The sequence below is a fragment of the Galendromus occidentalis genome, unplaced genomic scaffold (genome assembly GCF_000255335.2).
Source record: "Galendromus occidentalis unplaced genomic scaffold, Mocc_1.1 scf7180000076729, whole genome shotgun sequence".
Taxonomy (NCBI): domain Eukaryota; kingdom Metazoa; phylum Arthropoda; class Arachnida; order Mesostigmata; family Phytoseiidae; genus Galendromus; species Galendromus occidentalis.
Window position 1 is genome coordinate 18,246 of NW_003804718.1, and position 17,586 is coordinate 35,831.

At 51.4% G+C, this 17,586-nt stretch overlaps 3 protein-coding genes and 1 non-coding gene across 4 annotated transcripts; 3 read left to right on the forward strand and 1 right to left on the reverse strand.

Moving 5' to 3' along the window:
* Window positions 1-789: 789 nt before the first annotated feature.
* LOC100905811 (segment polarity protein dishevelled) lies at window positions 790-7,526 on the forward strand. The gene is made up of 9 exons (XM_029110541.1): window positions 790-965; window positions 4,439-4,624; window positions 4,775-5,082; window positions 5,190-5,277; window positions 5,356-5,761; window positions 5,853-6,102; window positions 6,272-6,486; window positions 6,607-6,859; window positions 7,435-7,526. The coding sequence occupies exons 1-9, from the start codon at window positions 790-792 to the stop codon at window positions 7,524-7,526; spliced, it is 1,974 nt and encodes a 657-aa protein (XP_028966374.1).
* A 1,264-nt stretch (window positions 7,527-8,790) lies between these two features.
* Window positions 8,791-9,625, reverse strand: LOC100905959 (uncharacterized). Its single transcript, XM_003740078.3, has one exon. The coding sequence runs from the start codon at window positions 9,586-9,588 to the stop codon at window positions 8,791-8,793; it is 798 nt and encodes a 265-aa protein (XP_003740126.1). The 5' UTR covers window positions 9,589-9,625.
* An 893-nt stretch (window positions 9,626-10,518) lies between these two features.
* LOC114828010 (U5 spliceosomal RNA) lies at window positions 10,519-10,632 on the forward strand. The gene has a single exon (XR_003777082.1). It is a non-coding gene; the product is annotated as a U5 spliceosomal RNA (small nuclear RNA).
* Window positions 10,633-10,964: 332 nt separating this feature from the next.
* On the forward strand, window positions 10,965-17,389 carry Fancd2 (Fanconi anemia complementation group D2). Its single transcript, XM_029110544.1, has 25 exons — window positions 10,965-11,221; window positions 11,299-11,491; window positions 11,576-11,791; window positions 11,900-12,084; window positions 12,194-12,320; window positions 12,420-12,568; window positions 12,656-12,779; window positions 12,961-13,200; window positions 13,305-13,417; window positions 13,514-13,720; window positions 13,813-13,920; window positions 14,040-14,118; window positions 14,237-14,362; window positions 14,450-14,547; window positions 14,695-14,802; window positions 14,899-14,960; window positions 15,051-15,229; window positions 15,341-15,667; window positions 15,757-15,842; window positions 15,927-16,140; window positions 16,262-16,386; window positions 16,499-16,682; window positions 16,786-16,965; window positions 17,050-17,238; window positions 17,327-17,389. The coding sequence occupies exons 1-25, from the start codon at window positions 10,965-10,967 to the stop codon at window positions 17,387-17,389; spliced, it is 3,939 nt and encodes a 1,312-aa protein (XP_028966377.1).
* The last annotated feature ends 197 nt before the right edge of the window (window positions 17,390-17,586 follow it).

Consider the following 17,586-nt stretch of genomic DNA (forward strand, 5'->3'; position numbering starts at 1 on the left):
ATTCCAATAGGTGTGTACCCTCCTCTTGAGGCCATTTTTGCAGCACGAGATCCAACGGGCGCCTATGGCTCCTCGAGAACGGAAGTCCGACTTGGGCTGTTAGCGCTGAGAATTTTATCATTCTAGTGGCTACAGCTATTGGGTTAGTTCACTCGTTCCGAGTGCACCGAACAGGGGAATCTTAGACTCCTTCTACAAGTCCCCGACAGACCAGATCTGGAGGCCAGGCTGGCAAGCTCCCAATGATTGATTCCATCGTGTCCTCGGAGCGAAGCTATTGGGAGCAAGGGGAAATGACCAGCCGCCCGGGCGCCCAGAAACTTCCAGCAAAGATCATCATCGTTGAAGTTTACACTCTCTCACCGGAAGATTCCGCGTATGTTCAATTTTACCTCCTGTACCTCTCGTACGGACCCGCACAGACTTGACACACGGAAGGTTTCGGGATCCCTCGAGCATACCGATGACCGAGTCGGAGGCACGACGGGACACCGCACGAGCCGAGATCCTACGTCCGGTTAAAAGTCCAATCTAGCAGACGCTGAGTGTATCTGCTCTCTTTGTTGTTGGCATCTTTGGGTTTGGCACCACTCAACAAAGGCCACCATCATCAACAGCAGTAGACCCAACACGATTCTCGAGCAACGGCACTCGAGCTGTCAATGACTCGACATCCGAGCGGTGCATAGTTTCCTAGCTCAACCCCGCGGATAGCGAAGCCAATGTTCCGGTACTAGAGAAACACCTGAAACGCGGGGCGGAACCCCTCCATCAGTCAACGGCTCAAAGATGATGGCCCAGAACGAGAGTGAGACTAAGATCTACTACTATATCGACGATGAGGAAACCCCTTACCTCGTCAAGGTTCCGGTACCTCTGGCTCAAGTGACTCTACAGGATTTCAAAAGTGCTCTCCAACGGACCAACTACAAATTCTTCTTTAAATCACTCGACGCCGACTTCGGGTAAGCATGCTATTTTCCGTCTAGACCAGTTGCTCTGTGAGATCGTGTCTCCCTTCCCCTATGATTCGTCGATCCTTTCGTGAGTCTGGGGGCAAACGAAGACGGCGCCAGCCCCGGTTTTCGGGGGCGAATCGTTACAATTCTGACCCACGACCAGGAAGTGATTGTCGAGCAAATTGAATTGAAACGCCGCCATTCATTCCCGCGAACATCACAGCAAGACGTCTTGTTGGGCAGCCCAATGTTTCATTGGGCAACGACATCGGGCTAGAACCTTCTCGGATAGACCCGACTTCGCAACCAATAGGATTGCCAATGAATTCTGTCGGCAGAACAAAAGTCAGGGAAGTCGGCCCACCGACTCAGCTTCATCCCCGGCTTTCTCGGAGATGATGCCGCACTGAATTATTTGTGCGGACGGGGCCGATCACCTACATTCTCGGCAGAGGATTCTGATTTCTGAGCTTGGGGGAATGAACTAGGAACCGGCTGAAAAATGGAATAGGAAATTCGCTCAATCAAGGACGTGGTCTCATCACACGACCAGCATAACGGTTTCTCCAGCCGGCATTGCTGGCAGCGGCTGAGGTCCCGAGACGACATGAGTCGATTCAAGTTCTCCGGAATGTAACGGCGAATCCGTCGCTCGAAACGAATCGCACACCACATCGTCCTTTTCAATATTACTTCGATCGCATTATTGTATTGTATTGTATATCATATATAAATCGCTCCTAATTTCCGTGCATGGAGCCAATCGCTCCGATGGCACCGCGCTCTCACAGTCGAGACACGTCATTTGCTCAATGTGTCGACCCATTTGAAGGTGTCGTCTTCGGTACCCACTTCGCGAGTCGACAGATTTTCCTGGATTATCGCTCTTGCTGTCGTAACCAGCCCGATTTGCCGCTATGGGCGGGGTCTCCATCCGGCCTGAAATGAGCGACGATCGCTCCGAATCTACTGCGTTTGCTTCTCCCGCAGCTGATGCGACGTTAGACGACGACGACGAGCCGCGTCTGACTCAAGTCAGCCGTGTGACCCGTAACTCGACTCGACAATGGCCGTCGTTCGCAAGAAGAAGTTTAGAATTCAAATTGGCGGTCTTCGACGCTTTGTCCCTTCGGTGTGGCTATCTCTTTTTTCTGTCTCAAGCCGTAGTCGATTCCGATGACCACCGCGATTCGCGCTCCCTTCACGCGGCGAATGTCTGTCCGCTCGATCAGTCAGTCATTCCTAGAGTTGTCGGTATGTCAGTGCTCGCGAGACACAGCAGCCTGGGTACTCGCCTTCGCGGTGTCGGTCGCTCGTTCAGGAATTCATTGGAAAAAAATTGCCGGCGAGCTGATCAATCCCAAGTCGAAGATCAGAAGTACGGTAGAATCGCCGGAAACGGAATCGACCCCTCAAATATCGAAACTGAAGAAGAGGCTCTTTCGCCAGAAATAGCTTGTGACCTGTGGATCCTTGATGCTGAAGCTTCGGTCGATTATTCTGCGTATAATCATAGGCAGGGGATATTTCCTCCTGAGCAGGCTTCGGTGCAGATGCTTCTGTCATTGTCACTGTTGCCGTTGTTCTTAGTTCGTCTTCACACGGTATCTCTTTGTTGGATCTCCGTGTGAGGCTCTCTGTGAACTACTCGACATTCCGTCTTTTTTCCTTGGATCTATTTACAACAGGGTTTAGAATATCCGTGTATGCATCAAGCTCTGGAGCGGCATTAGATGACAAGGAAGGATGAGTCAGGAAGAGAAGGGCACAAAGCGCTTCCTTGTGGGATTCGGAAATCTCAAAAGAACAGTACTATACGACATCTCCCTCCTCGCCGACGCCTCGTGGTTTTTCTTTGAGTGCCAGTGTATTCCACGACCTAGACCGTACGTCATGGTGCGAATTCTTACGGACAAGTGCGGGAAGGATTTTGAAAAGTCTTGAACAGAATTCTGCAGAGCGAATCTTCCCTGAAACAGGATAGAAACAAGGGATTTACTTTTCCGCTCTTCTGACATCCGATCCCGAATAGAGGTCAACCTCCATTGTCTGTCCTTCTCCTCGTTCCGGTCGATGGCGGACCCAAGCCGTCTTAGCATTCCGAAGCGACTGGAGTCAGCTGATGATAATTGTACTATGAATATAAAGACAGGCTGCCGCTGTGAGAATGATCAGGTCCCGTAGTCATGGGCTCGCTCCACGAAGCGGAATGTCTTCCCAGAGGCACTGACAGGTGCCCTAATCCGAGAAATTTCATCCTCGCGACAATTGGAAACTCCGTGGAGCCGAGGAACGCTTCGGGGAAGGGGGCTCATCGGGGGTATATCATCAGACCGAAAACCGTTTCCCATTTCCTGGGCTTGCCGAGCAAGCTGGAGTACTAGCCTCCAGTCGAAACCGTCATTGAGCCCACAGGGATCTCGGAACGAACAGATTTGATACAAATTCATCCCGTCTCCCGATACGACTAGATGACGATTGCGACGGTCGGGAAGCAACGGGATGGTGAGGCTTTGCCGATCGCTGGCATGTCGCTTCCGTGTGCGACGGTCAGTCAAAGGTTCCGATCGCTTATTTGGTGCCTGAGGCCTCAATTCGTGCATCGACCAGTAGCTTTTTAATCCACGCTGCCCAGATCACCTGCACCTGATCGACGTGCTTTCTAAAAGGACCGACTCCGGCAAATTACAATCTGAGTTTCCACTACTTCTCATTCTCCTCGATAACAATTTCCCTGGGACGGCCCTTTGTCTCGCATTCCCGCGCCAAGAGCTGGTTAACGGCCCGTGGTTTCTTTTTTCACAAAGTTAGTCGGGAATCCGGAATTCATCAGCGAATGCTCGACAACTTGGAAGGGACAGCTCTCATCGCCGCCGCCGCCGCCGCTCGAATTCGCTGAGACGGTTGTTGAAGTCGTTTGACTTTTGACAACGACAATGATGAATGGATCACGGAGGAAAGCTCCCGGCAGCTCGGGGTTACCGAAAAAACTTTCTGAGGAGGCTTAGCGGTTTGATGAACTGGCTGTCTCGGATTGAGGGCGAGCCAGAGCCAGTTTGTCCAAGGAGACAGTCAGAACCAAAACTTCACGACTCCCTCTGAGCTACCCACCCACGGGAACGTCCTTCTGTCTGATGAACAGGAAGATCGATGAGTTGCACAACTCGAAGACACTCGTTCCGTTCTCGTCTAGCAGCTTCTCAACGCCCGGGACCTGTGCATATGTGCTCGATCAGAATTAGGGGTCGCTAAGCAGACTCGGGTCCGGAATTCCCGCACCCGAATTTCTCGGAGCGCTTTGCGACCCCGAGTCACGATGCATTTTTTCCTGCTCATCCACTGTGGGGCAGCCCCCTAGTCTGAATATATGGACAAACATTCGCGCGTCAAATTCGATCAGTATAGAGGACAGCTTGATGTGGCGAAAATTCTCATCAGTCGTTTCTGGCGAGTAACAACAATGGAATGGATTCTTACAGTGTCGTCAAAGAAGAGATCGTAGAAGACGCTGCACTCTTACCGGCCTTCAGAGGACGGGTTGTATCGTGGCTGGTGACGACAGATGGTAGCAACGCTTCGGACAACGCGTCGCAGGTCACGGCATCCACTGCAACGACAGATGCCAATCCCGCGGATCGACACTATCGACTGAAGGAAAACCAAAGGTAAAGTCGACTGATCGCTCACGATTTCACGTATTCCAAATTGATTCTCGAATTCGAGACAGAGGATTCGGACATCGACCCACGTATCGTGGGTCCGCGCAATGTCTCCTGAAGATCTCGACAATCAAGCGTGAATTCGTCCGTTTCCAGGGGACATCATAAAGAAAAAGGCCGTCCCGTGCAACACAAACGCTACGATTATGACAGCTCGTCGGTGCTCACCTCGGACCTGGAATCGTCGACCGTCCTGGATTCCGACGATTCCGATTCGGACTTGACATCAAGAATGAGCACAACCACGGACGAGAGCAGTGTTTCCCGGATATACCAGAGTCGGCACTTGCAGATGCGGCGCCGGCGGAAAAAGAAAGCAATTCTCAGCGGAGCCACGAGCAGCGTGTCAAGTGTGACCGACTCGAGCATGTCGCTGAACATAATCACGGTGACCCTGAACTTAGGTGCGCAACGACTCCCGCAAGAGGATCGATCGATGCTCCGATCCGTTACCCGATTCCAAGTTATCCATTCGTACACCGAACGCTAAATCAATGGGCGAAATTTGCAGACTCCGTCAACTTCTTAGGAATAAGTATCGTTGGTCAAACGAACAGAGGAGGAGATGGCGGAATTTACGTCGGCTCAATCATGAAAGGGTAAGAATACGATTCTTTATCTGAGAATAATCGCCCCTCGGTGTTCGTGTCTGTCTCAACATGTGATCCCTTTTCCAGAGGTGCTGTTGCTCAGGACGGACGCATAGAACCCGGTGACATGATCCTGCAGGTGAACGACGTGAATTTTGACAACATGGCGAATGATGATGCTGTTAAGGTGTTGCGCGAAGCCGTGCAGGAATCTGGTCCCGTGAAGTTGGTCGTCGCCAAATGCTGGGACCCCAACCCGAAAGGTTACTTCACGATTCCGCGAGCGGAACAGGTGCGGCCCATCGATCCGGGCGCTTGGGTCGCGCATACCGAAGCTGCTCTAGGATGCAACCAATTGATGGGAACCAACGAAATACCTCTCCGGCCACCTTCGGTTTCCACCATCACATCATCGACTCTCGACACGGAGCTCGACTCGAATCCACTGCTGTCATTATCGGTTGATGCATCGAAAATGAAGGATGTCACCGAGGTGAGTAGCCTCGTTCCTCCGATCATCTTCCAATGAGCCTCGATCATTGCCCTTTCGCCTTTCTCAACGAAATCTCATCGCTCCTCTTCAGGTTATGGCATCAGCGGACTCTGGTTTGGACGTTCGAGATCGGATGTGGTTGAAAATCACGATAAGGAACGCTTTCTTGGGGAGTGATTGTGTCGAGTGGCTTCTCAGTCATGTCCAAGGTTTCCACGATCGGAAAGAAGCGAAGAAATACGCCACAATGATGCTCAAAGAAGGTTTCATCAAGCACACCGTCAATAAGAGCAATTTCAGTGAACAATGCTATTACGTCTTCAGCGACGACATCGTCAAAGGTACTAGTCGATCCCGCAAGCTCTGAGAGTTCGGAGCGACGCTCCCAGGCGCCATGTCTCGGATCATCGGGCATTTGGGCTAATGATCATCGATTCGGCTTTCCGAACGATGCAGTATGGCCGGCAGAAGAATTCCATGGAAGGAAAAAATAAACGTCATCTCTTCCAGGGATACATGACCTTCGATTGAATTCAGCGGGGGCTACCGAATTGCTTTCCGCACCGACAGGCTGGACGATGCCGGCCATGCCTCCGTATGCCGGAAGCTACGTTCCTCAGCCGTTCCTCAGTCATCCTCCCCCACCCCCATCGACGATCCCAACGTATGCCACCCCGACTCAACCTTACTCCAATGAGGTCAGCTACGTGAATTTCGGGAGAGAGGTAAGTAATGGAAGTTCTTAGCGAGCTGTAATTAGCGAAACTGCCCCCTTCGACGGTGAGCAGTCTATCGATCGGACGCTCAATCCTCTCGGGTGTCGTTCCAACGCTTCTCGATTGCAGGGGAGTGTCAATAGCAGCGCTGGATCCGGCGGCAGTGCGGGAGCAAATGGTATCCTAGGCGGAGTCATGAAGCCGATTCCAGCGGGAGTTAAGCCAGCGGCAGCCGTCTCGTCGGGATCGTCGAGCTCGCAGAGCACTCCGTCGCAAGAACACGATTCGCAGTCACTCCTGGCAGCACCGATTCTTCAACCTCTGCCGAAGCCGCCAGCCGGAGCCGTGGGATCCGCTCCGGCACCGCCTCAGAAAAGCTCAAGTAGGGATAGTTTCCATCAAGCGATGAACAACAACAGCAACAGCAGCAGCTGCGACAACAACGCATCGCAAGCTCCTTCGAGTTTCGTTGACGTTTCGTGATGATGGACCAAGCCTGTTCTGTTGGTCCTTCAGCAGCGATGTTCGTAGTTCCGAGATGCTGAGTTCTTTTTTTTCTCCGATGATTTTGATTTGATTTGCTTTTGGTTTCTCCTTTCGTAGGTGTCGTACCAGGTCTGGTGATTCTTGGAGATCACGGCTCCACCGGAAATTATATGAATTGTATGAGGGCATAGAATAGACGGCGGACGCTGCCGCTATTGTTAGAGGCGTTCAGGTGCTATTGAACGAATGTGCGTATGAGTTTCTTGTTTTTCATCTGGTTGAGAGTGGTTCCCTGACTGAAACGAATGGAGTCCTCATGAGACTGGAGGAAGTGCATGAATGCATGATGAGAGGAACGAACGTACCTGACGCCCGAATCTCGGATGCGAGCCGCACGCCGATTTCCGACCATCACTCGCTGCTATGTTCTCTCGATTGAGCTTTTAATTGATCTGAATCGATTTCATTCAGGCAAAAACGACCTTTTAGTCGACAACGACGATGAAGACGACGACGAAGATGAAGATGACCTATACGAGTACACTGACAAAGGAGTCGTGTGAGCGTGCGTTCGATGTTTGCCACGAGTGCCCAATGATCACGATCCATAGATATTGAGATTTTATCGGACGAGAACAGGGGTATTTTATACGAGTCGGCGGATTTTACCGAGCTGCTGACCTGACGAACTCTCCAGCTGTCGGGATACCTTCTACCGAACCGTGGTCTCGAAAGTGTTCCAGAGAGACTCAGCCTCAACGGAGCGAGAAGTGCATCGACTGAACGAACTCGAACCGGTGGAGTTCGATACTTTGGTATATTCGGTGCTTTAAGGTCAGGAATCGCTATATTACGCGTGCCACGCACATTTCGCGCATCGAGGAAACGCTGACATCACCGAGACTTCGGGCAAGTTCTGAGGGACAAAATCTGTGAATCGACCGATGATGAGGCCATGACAGCCACGAGATGCTTCCCAGACTTGTTACCGGACAGAGACTGTCTCTGAAGATCCAATGATTTTCTGGGCCCGACTCCACCGTCCCCTGAATCTCTGTATGTATACTTTTGCTCTGGCTGCTTTGCTGGAGCGCCCCGCAATCCGTTCAAAAATATCGAACTTCGTCCTGATTCTATTGAAGCTCATGACGCTGTTTTGTTCTTCCCTCCTCGGATCTTAATTTTGCGCTGTGTGAGAGTCATTCTTCTGTTTCATTCATTGGCATTGGATGGACTCAATCCCCCGAGCTGAACGAACCCCTGAATGCTCCACAATCTCCGAAGAAAGTCATGAAATCCGCTCACGCCAAGTGATGAGCTCCAAATTTCGAAGCGCTATCCGAATGAAGTCATCAGAGAACGTCCTTGGTGCTTAGATAAAGATCAAGTCGGTATTGGAGAGCTTTGGACTACTGATGAGTGTGACATTGTACATTATATAGCGAAGATTACGGGAACGAGCGCAATCGATGAAGTATTTGAATAAACCTTACGATCGAACCGTCGATCGAAGCATGACAGTGAACCCGCCGGGCTTCTTTTTTAGATGTGTGTTCGAAGTGTTCTCCGTGAAGGTGTAACTACTAAGTGCTTGAAACGAAAATATGGAGAAGGGAAATTTATTATTGGCATTAATGTCATCGATCTTGTGCGTTCCGCTTCGTAGAGCAAACAATTCACTACCCGGGAGAGACACGCCATCGGACACGCTGTGGAACCTTCGTTCAGCGAATGGTTACTATTCACCGTGTGAGGTTCTGACTCCTTTCCGTTTCCAGGAGAGCAGCGGAGATTCCCTCGTGAAGTTGCCAAGTTGACGGAAATCCGTCAATCCCCATCCTCTGTAGGCTGTCCCATTCTTTTCACCATGACTTCCTCAGCTGGGAACCAAAAGTCTTCAAAGGATTGATCGGCCGCCCCGCGCGGATCGGTCCGCTCAGTGTTGAATTTCTGGATGAGTTCGATAGCGGCCGCAGGCTCTTCGAAATGGTTCAACAATCCGTCCACGCGAACCTTCATCTCCCGGCTGAGAGCCCAATTCTGTGCCTTGAAACGATCTTCACTCTCGTGCACACTGCATCTCGCGCAGCTCGCTGCTCTGAGGAAACAGCAGGCCGCGAAGAGGAGCTTCCCTTGCGAAGAGTATTCTTCGCCGAGTTTCTTCCATAGATCACCAGCTTGAGGTTCGCAATCGAGGAGCGTCTGGAGTGACCGGATGTCCACGCTCATCAGCAGCGCCGTTGATGCCAGAGAGAAGCGGTGATCTTCACAAGTGGCCATCGATGAGAGTTTCTCGAGGTACTTCTTGCTTTCAGCGGCGAACGCCGGTCCCGCTCTACAGAAGGAACGAGCGGCTCCGTCCACACAGTCCCTCAGTAATCCTAGGTTTCTGTTCGGACAGGCTTCAATCGACTTGACGTATGCTCGAGCGGCTGCTCTGAAATCTTTTTTCCTGTACAGTCTGTCAGCGACGTATTTCGATGCGAGCCACCTCTCCTGCTTGTCCGAGCTCGGGGCTTCATTGAAGAACCAATCGGGTTCCCTCTCCAAGAGAACGACGGGTTCACTCACAGTTTTCGTCGTCGCTTCTTCGTCGAATATGTCATCATTAAAATCACCGAACATATCTCAGAGCGATGCAGGAGCCCGTTGCACATTTCCCCATATCAAACCGTGCTTGCCTCAGCGCGCTGCTCCACATCGTCGGCGATCGGTCATCGTTGGATTCAGGAAGGTAGGCTTGTAGGCTGGAGCCCGAGATGTCCAGGAAGAATTTCAGGCGCGTCCGTATCGGTATCCGTCTCCGGGAGGACCTCCACTCTTTCTCGTGTATCCGGGGAGGAAGACTTGGATTAGGGGAGAGTTCCGGAGCGATTTGCAGATGTTCTCAGGGAGTGGGGGGAGTGGGGACGCTCATTCGTGTCCAACAATGCTCTAGGCGGGCCAGAAGTTGTTCTTCGTCTCTGGGGCCGAGAGTCGAATATCGTGACATTTCGGAGTCTCCATATCTCAATCCGAGGCAGCTCTCGGATATGTGAGAATCCCTGAGTTTTGATTGGTTCCAGTAAATTCGCACAGAAACTCGAAGCTGCATCGTAGGTGAGTGGAAGGATATCCGCGAACCGAAACGCCGTCGGAACTTTTTTTGAAAGCTATGTGCTTCTGGAGTTTTAGCTCAAAATGTTCAGAGCTCCATAACGAGGTTCGTCTCGATCAGGCCCGATCAAGATCATGCCAACACTCTCGCGTGTGGTCGCACTCTCAGCCGGTCATGAGCTGAGCAAGTGAGCGGCTGCGATCAGCTGAGTTTGCTCTCCCCCTCCTCAACGATGCAGCTGTGCGAGCTTCCGGAATTAATTACGGGGGCACAGATCTTGTTTCCACGAGTTTTCCCTTATAGAGATCTTCCTACGGCCATGCTGCTCACGAATCAGTGAAGCTCGGTCCTGGAATTGCAGCACTATGTACATGAAATTGAGCCGATTCGGTTTCCTTGACCCGGCGCGGCCATCCATATTCGGAGGAGAAAGCCGTCAGGCGAAGCGGTTGGTGGCATCGCTCAGGTTTCACCGCAAGGACGAATATGCGTTTCGCCTTTTACTAAACGCATCCGTGCGGAGGAACACTCACAATGAGCCTAATGGCAATTTTTGTAGCCCCGTAAGGGGCACCCTCTAAACTCGAAAAATATGACACTCTATGCGCGGAACCCGGCCGACGGCGTACTGTGTCACTGACACGCCGCGAGTCGACCATGATGCGTGCACATCACGAATAGCGTTCCGGTCGCTTCTTCCCGATGCATACGACGAGGCTACATGAGGATGAGCGGTGATCTAGATAAGAGAAGATTTCTCTGGCCGAGGATGTCAAAAAAGCGAACGCTAAGCGAACCCAGCTTCGTTGAGAAACGATGCTCCCGCGAGCAATCAGAGCTGAAAGATAGGGACATTCCAGATTCCCCTTTCGAGAGCCGAGAACTGCCCCAATCCCTCAACAAAATGAGTCCCTCAAGCAAATCGGATGACCCATTGGAGAACTTCTTCAAGGACTGCGGCCTCGAAGTGAGGAATGGCAAGGCGACGAAAATCGCTGTGGACCGTAGGGAGCTCCAAAAGAGATTCCAGGCGAAATTTACTAGCAACGAACAAACATCAAGCGGCATTGTCGCTGACATCAGGGAGTATTTCGAGCAGAATCCGGAGAGATTCGAGAATGCTCTGCTCACCTGTGATGCATCTGAAGATTCGGAAAGCCAGTGAGTAGCTCTTCGAATGTTTCGCGGAGGTGCAGCCGGAGTTGTAGAATTTGTAATCTTTTCGGATCCCTACCCAGATTGACCTTGTGGCCCTCGAGACAGAACAGCCTTCTTTGTTTACTGCTGGGTGTGACACGGATTCAGAAAGACCTGCTGAAATTGGTTCTCGACATACTCTACGAGAGGGTACTCGCGGAGGAGAATGCCAACGAGGTTCTCGCCGGCGTTGTCCAGGCCTTGAAGTGGCAGGATGCCATCAGCGAATCGGGGGTATGCGTTTTGACGTCTGATCCAAAGATCTGAAATATCTCTCACTGAAGTATCGATCAAAAGCTCATCCGATTTTCTTCCCAGTATCTCGCAGACCGATTGTTCGAGATCGTTGAGGATTTCCCTCTGGAGAGCCAACGTCAGCTGATCAAAGCGCTGCCCGATCTCCTTTTAGACGAGGAATCGCAAACGAAAGCTTCGATCAAACTATGTGAGCTGTATGAGACGCGCTCTGAACTGGCTGGAGCCGTCCTCGAAGCGCTCGGCGCTGTCCGCGTACCAGAAGACGAAGTTTCAGATGTGCGTTCTCCTTCTATCGATCCATTTACCGAGTACTAATAAGATCACTTCTGCATAGCGAGCTCTGTGGCATCGATGCTGTCGATTGAAGTTCCAATGATCTTCCAGATACGAAAGAAAGTCCTCGCCTCTATCTCTAATTTGGATATCAGTCAGTTATGTCCAGTGCTCGACTTCGTCTTGCGAAACCTTCCGGACTCGGATGCGCCGATCGTGATCAACCTACTGCGTTGCAGCGATGCCATCAGTTTGGCTGCTAGTCAACGTGTCGACGACCCGGAGGAATCAGCGAGGTGATGATTTTCTGCGTTTTCCAGTTTGAGAATCAGAAAGAAATTCCAGCTATCCGATTCGAAGTTCGACGTGAGGAACGGAGTTTCAAAGATAGCCCTATCTATTCAGCGCCGGCGTCGACGCAGACCTTCACCGTTTCATCGAGAAGTTGAGAGTCGGGGTCATGACCAACAAAGTCATCGGTGAACGCTGGTTGAAGATGATTGAAGTGAACTCCACCGGTACTCCACTCAAGGTAAGAGTTCGGTTGTCTTACCTAGCGTCGCGTCGGAATGCAAAGAATTCTAGCCCATCCTGTTTTCATAGAAACGGAGTCTTGGAAATGCATTTGCAGTATCTGGATGTCCTCTTCCTCCTGACTTGCTACCGACAACTCCCTCAGCGCCATGTCGAGCTCACGTTGAGGCAGGTGATCCGAGATGAATGCCTCACGGAGACATTGATCACCGAGATACTGACCAAATTTCGGAATTTACTGAAGAGGCAAGAATTTTGTGATGGCAGAATATTCTGACCTGATGCCCCACGACCGGGAGGAATAGGGAGGAGCTCATTGATTTTCCTGAACAGATACACGGCGAATTTGATTGCCGTCTGCGAGATGCTCATGCGGAGTGTCGTAGCCAGCGTCCACGAGCTGGCCTCGACGGCCTACAAGCAACTCTTCCTAAACTACGATGCACATGTCCAAACGGTAAGTCTCCCAATCCGTCAAAAGAAAACCCTCCGTGCCGAGTCTCAAATACTTGACACTCTCTCGATGAGAGAACGCTTCGCAGTCAGGCTCTAAGGCAGTGCGTCTGAAGTCCTTTCATCGCGGAGCTGTTCGTCGTTTTGCGCAACCACGGTTCAGATGTTTCAATTCCCCCCCTCAGGACGTAATCGTCGCGCTACTGACGCACGCTGGATCTGGTTCACCGTCGGAACTACAGAACTCGTTGAGCTGCGTGGAGTCCCTGTGCCTAGAGCACGCTCTTGCGAGCGCGCCTTACGGCTTCATGCTACAATCGCTGGTGGATCAAGTACCCCGCCTGTCGCTAGGACAAGCGAGAACACTCTTCAGGAGCCTGTCCAGCTTGGCTTACGTATCTCGCGATTCGGACAGCGGATTGAAGGTGATTGTGATCTCCTCCGAACACGTACCCGCCCAGGGTCCTTGTCATTGAATATTCGCCCTCCTCTCATGCACTGAAGATCCTCTCGAATCTCGAACTTGCAGGACACACTACGGATAGCGGCTCGTAAGCGACTTGTGAATCCGAACCTCAAGTACAAATGCGTGGGTGTCGTTGCGTCGGTCGCCATAGTCGAGGCGATGGCTTCGAGAAAGAGGTACCTGCTTTTCCCTACGGCGATGGGGATTCGTCGATGGAGGTTGTTCGCCTCTTCGGGCTCCTATAACGCGGGATAACTTGCTTCTTCTTGAAGAGACGCCGAATTCGCGAATGAGGCTCAAGCTTGTCTGGAACAAGCTCTCGAATCATCGAGGAACTTCCCCGTGTCAGCAGCCTTGTTCTTAGACGAACTCAGCCTTGCTGTACCTCAACTCAATGAGGATCTCGTGAAATGGATACACACTTGGGTAGCTTCGGAGTTCCAACGATCTTACGTTTCCTCACCGTCGGTCAGCGAAAGGTGAGCCACTAAAAGACACGTCCCACCTCCTCCCAACGTCAGCCATATTTGGCCCGGACTGCGGTCTGACGTTTCAGGGGTCCTGCTTACAGCTCCTCGTCGACGTCTCTCCTCAGCCGCAGTAATTCGATCGACTCACCGGGACTTAGTATCGATGTCGAGAAATTGTGCCTCATGCGAGAAGGGCCTTCAGCTAGCGGGCAAGTACCTTGATAAAGGATTTATGACGAGTATCCGATTTTTCGGCATCAGTAACGGGACGAAGAATCGACACTGACTATCAAATCAATGCGTTTGATTCCGCGCATTTCCTCCGAAGGATGCCTGTGGATGCGATGTGCCCCCTGTTCCGGCTTCTCCGAGTTTGCGAAGTGACCTGCTTCGGTTCGGATCTCCAAGTACGTGAACTTATTTCGGCTCCTCACCGACTTCAAGCCTCTAACCGACGCCTCATAAACTGTACGCGATGAGAATCGCAAAAGCAATTTCCTATACGTAAATTCCCGAATTTTCCAGGGCATAAACGCGCTGCTCTTCGCTAAAACTCTCCCTGCCGATCTGGAGGAACTGAGTTTTCAGAATGCACCAGATCAAGATTGTCTCTTGACGACACTGTTCCACACAATTAATTGGCACCGTGAGGTTTGTGTGTGGATCGGAGAACTTGTGCAGACATCCGGTTCTCTTCACAATCGGCTCGAGTTCAATCGCTGCTATTTCCCCCCTCAGCTCTTGAATTGCTCGTCAAAGAAAATGTCGGATGAGGTGAAAATCCAGCTAGTGAAAATTCTGAAGCGACAGGTTCGGCTCATGGACCTAGCTGCGAGGTAGTTACCGAAATTCGAAGGCTCAAGAGGCTTCCCTTCCGTCGTCCATCGTTCTGCTTTCATAATGGGAATCGAACGCGATCTCATTCGCTACAGTCTGATAGTAGTGAGACGAGTCTAATATGCATCGTGTGCTCCCTTCTGCAGCTGGCTTCCGCAACTTCCTTCGTTCGTACCTCCTCGAGTAGGATTTGAAGACGATTCCAGTGCCAACACCATCCACGTGAAGACAGCCATCAAGACGAAAGCAGCTCGGTGAATTATCCTTACGTGATTGCTATATTTTCTTGTCTCGGGAAGCCGCGATCCAATCCTCCACTCTCGTGCTGACAATCCCTCCCTCTGTCCTAGGGGTCGCAAGCGGAAGGCTATAGCGGATGATTGCGAGGAAGCTCCGCCTTCGAAACAAGCTCGTGAGTAAAAGTTCGCGTAATGGATCGTACTCGTGTCTCGAGCGTTACGCTGGGAAGATCAAAATGCTGAACTCACCTCTCCCCCTCAAGCGGCACCGGTATCAACGTCTGCTTTCCGGAACTTCCTCCGTTCCCTGGACATAAACTTCATGCATTTAGTCAATGAAGATTTCCCACCGAAGGAGCTAGCCTTCGCCCTCCAAGAATTACTGCTGCAATTAGAAACATCGCTGGCGCTCGATGAGCCTCAGCGGACTTCGTTCCTCCCTGTAGGTTCTAAAAAAACTCATTTGCGAATCTTTCATGATATCTTTCCCAGCGGAACCGTCCGGCTACACATACATTTTCTAATCGATCTGACGCAAACTTGCCGATCACAGGCAGGGGTGAAGAAAGAAACCGCGGTCTCTCGGAGACTTCCGATTGAGATTGTGCTCCACGTGGTTGATCTTCTGCCGATGCTGACTGTTTTCGTCGAGGATATAGCTTCCAAGCTCAAGGTTAGATCCTTACATTTGGAATTTGAGCGTTTCCGATCGGGAGCATACGCACCCTTGACCAGAACTCTCGAATTCCCTCAGAACAATAACGGCGAGCTGGACGACTCGATACTGGAACCAGATGCGGTAGGCTGTCTGAGGCTTTCTTTCTCCATATTGAATTCCCTGCTTTCTTGGCGAGGTTTCAACGAACCGAAGCATTCGAAGGTGGGTGACCGAGCGATCCGGCGCAGACTTCCCGGAGATTCCTGCGTAGAGCATCTCCGGAATGGCACTCCAATTTCGCTTCGTTCTAGACGCTCCGAGATGTGCTCAACATCATCGCTCTGAGGGTTGGTAACACTCAATTCAGAACCCAATGCGACCTCGTCGAATTCCACAAGTGAGGACACCTATCCTAATATTTCCCCGCAATATCATGCTAGGTCTCGATTCTCCCTGCCTCTCAAATTCCCGATTATTTCAGGCGAGTGTTCAATTACTTCGTCGAACTTTCCCCCTCCATAAACGACTTGCACACGGCAGCAGCTTTCGTTCGTCTTCTCCTAACAGTTTTAGACAAGACCGCATCCAACGCGGACTCAAATAAGCAAAAGCTCCTGGGAGTCGCCGGAGACTTCCTACGGAAAGACTGGCCCCGCACCGGCCTGGAGAATCGCGTGATATCGAAGTGCGCCCAGGTAAGACGAGGAAACGAGATCCTCGCAGTCAGAAAGTCGATTCCGCATGCAGATCGGAGGCCCGGTCTGGAAGGACGACCGACTGAGTGAGGTTGCTCTGATGCTGAGTTCCCGCCGACAGACTCTACTGACAGTTTACATTGAGGAGAGCGAGGATCGTTTTGAGCCGCTCGGCTACCTGATCTCCGAAGTCTTGCCCGAACTCGCCGAGAACCCCAGAAGCACGACGTTCCCGCTAATTTCGAAGTACGTATTCATATGTCACCGGAGTCTCTCCTGCTTTCCCCGGAAGGTGAATCGACAATACTCTGTAGCATCCAATGCTTGGCAGCGGAAATGAGCGCATCATACTTCACAGAGAGACCCTAGCGCCTTGTTTCAAAACCATCTCGTGCTACTTCATCAAATGCACAAAGCAAGCCTGTGGCTCATCCGCAAACTCGAGCCTGGATTCGTGGCTCACCGTCGTACAACGTTTGCGAGAGTTTCTAAGCGTGATCAAGATCGCGGCAACGAACTCTAATGCTTCCTGTGGTTTGAAGGTCCATTCTCATTCTGAGTTCAAGGTGGATTAATTCTTAACGATCATGAACTCCTTGTATCGTGTCGGAGTCATTAGGATGTTTGGCCTGGTGCTTTTTGCAGACTGCTTGTGAAACTCTGGATCTTTTTGTCAAACACGGTATCCCGGTTCTCGAGACGCACTTCAGATCACGGAACGATGATGTCCTACGTTTGGTGAAAACCCTGCAACACTCTACCAGGATAATGCAACACACCTGCTCCCACTTCAAGATGTCTCAACAGGTCGCTCTGGGCAGACAGGTAAAAAATTGCGCAGGATATGATCGAGGGGAGGACGAGATGTCCCCCACCTTGAATGACATTGTTCCATCGGTGCCCTACCAGGTACCTGTCGCGAGAAAACTCCTGGAGATCTTCATTTTCAAAATGAAAGCACTTTTCAACAAATTCGGCTGCGGAGACGCGCTCCAGATGGGACAGCTTAAAATGCGGAATCTCAAGGGTGAGACTATGGACATGGAGCAGGAGCACGGAGACTTGGAGGACGCTGCGAGTCTCAGTGAGGATGATGAGGTGAGATGTAGCCAGGGTACTCGAAGCAGGCTGAGGCTTACGACGGTATTGGCATCCGATCATCGCTTCATTAGACGTTTTCTTGAAGGACGGAGAAGGTGATGAGGAAGGTGTCGCCTATAACCTGACGGACGAGAGCGCGGAATTCTAGAGTCGATCGCGGCTGCATATGTATGTACGATGCTCTTGCCTCGCACCGGGTCACGATTCGGATCGAATGAGGGACGGAAGAGGAGGAGAGGTGCCGGAGCTGAATCAATAAAGAGAAAAGTTTCCATCATTACCTATCTCCTTGAGCTGGCGCCCGTAGACCCTCGCGTTTCCCGTAGGCGGAGAGACCCTCTGGTC

Bases quoted from the DNA above. Each gene is read 5' to 3' on its own strand.
- LOC100905811 (XM_029110541.1), top strand. From the start codon at position 790: ATGATGGCCCAGAACGAGAGTGAGACTAAGATCTACTACTATATCGAC. The intron at 5,083-5,189 runs GTGCGCAACGAC...CGAAATTTGCAG, and splicing joins CACGGTGACCCTGAACTTAG to ACTCCGTCAACTTCTTAGGA. The intron at 6,487-6,606 runs GTAAGTAATGGA...TCTCGATTGCAG, and splicing joins ACGTGAATTTCGGGAGAGAG to GGGAGTGTCAATAGCAGCGC.
- LOC100905959 (XM_003740078.3), bottom strand. From the start codon at position 9,588: ATGTTCGGTGATTTTAATGATGACATATTCGACGAAGAAGCGACGACG.
- Fancd2 (XM_029110544.1), top strand. From the start codon at position 10,965: ATGAGTCCCTCAAGCAAATCGGATGACCCATTGGAGAACTTCTTCAAG. The intron at 12,780-12,960 runs GTAAGTCTCCCA...TCCCCCCCTCAG, and splicing joins ACGATGCACATGTCCAAACG to GACGTAATCGTCGCGCTACT. The intron at 15,230-15,340 runs GTAGGTTCTAAA...TGCCGATCACAG, and splicing joins AGCGGACTTCGTTCCTCCCT to GCAGGGGTGAAGAAAGAAAC.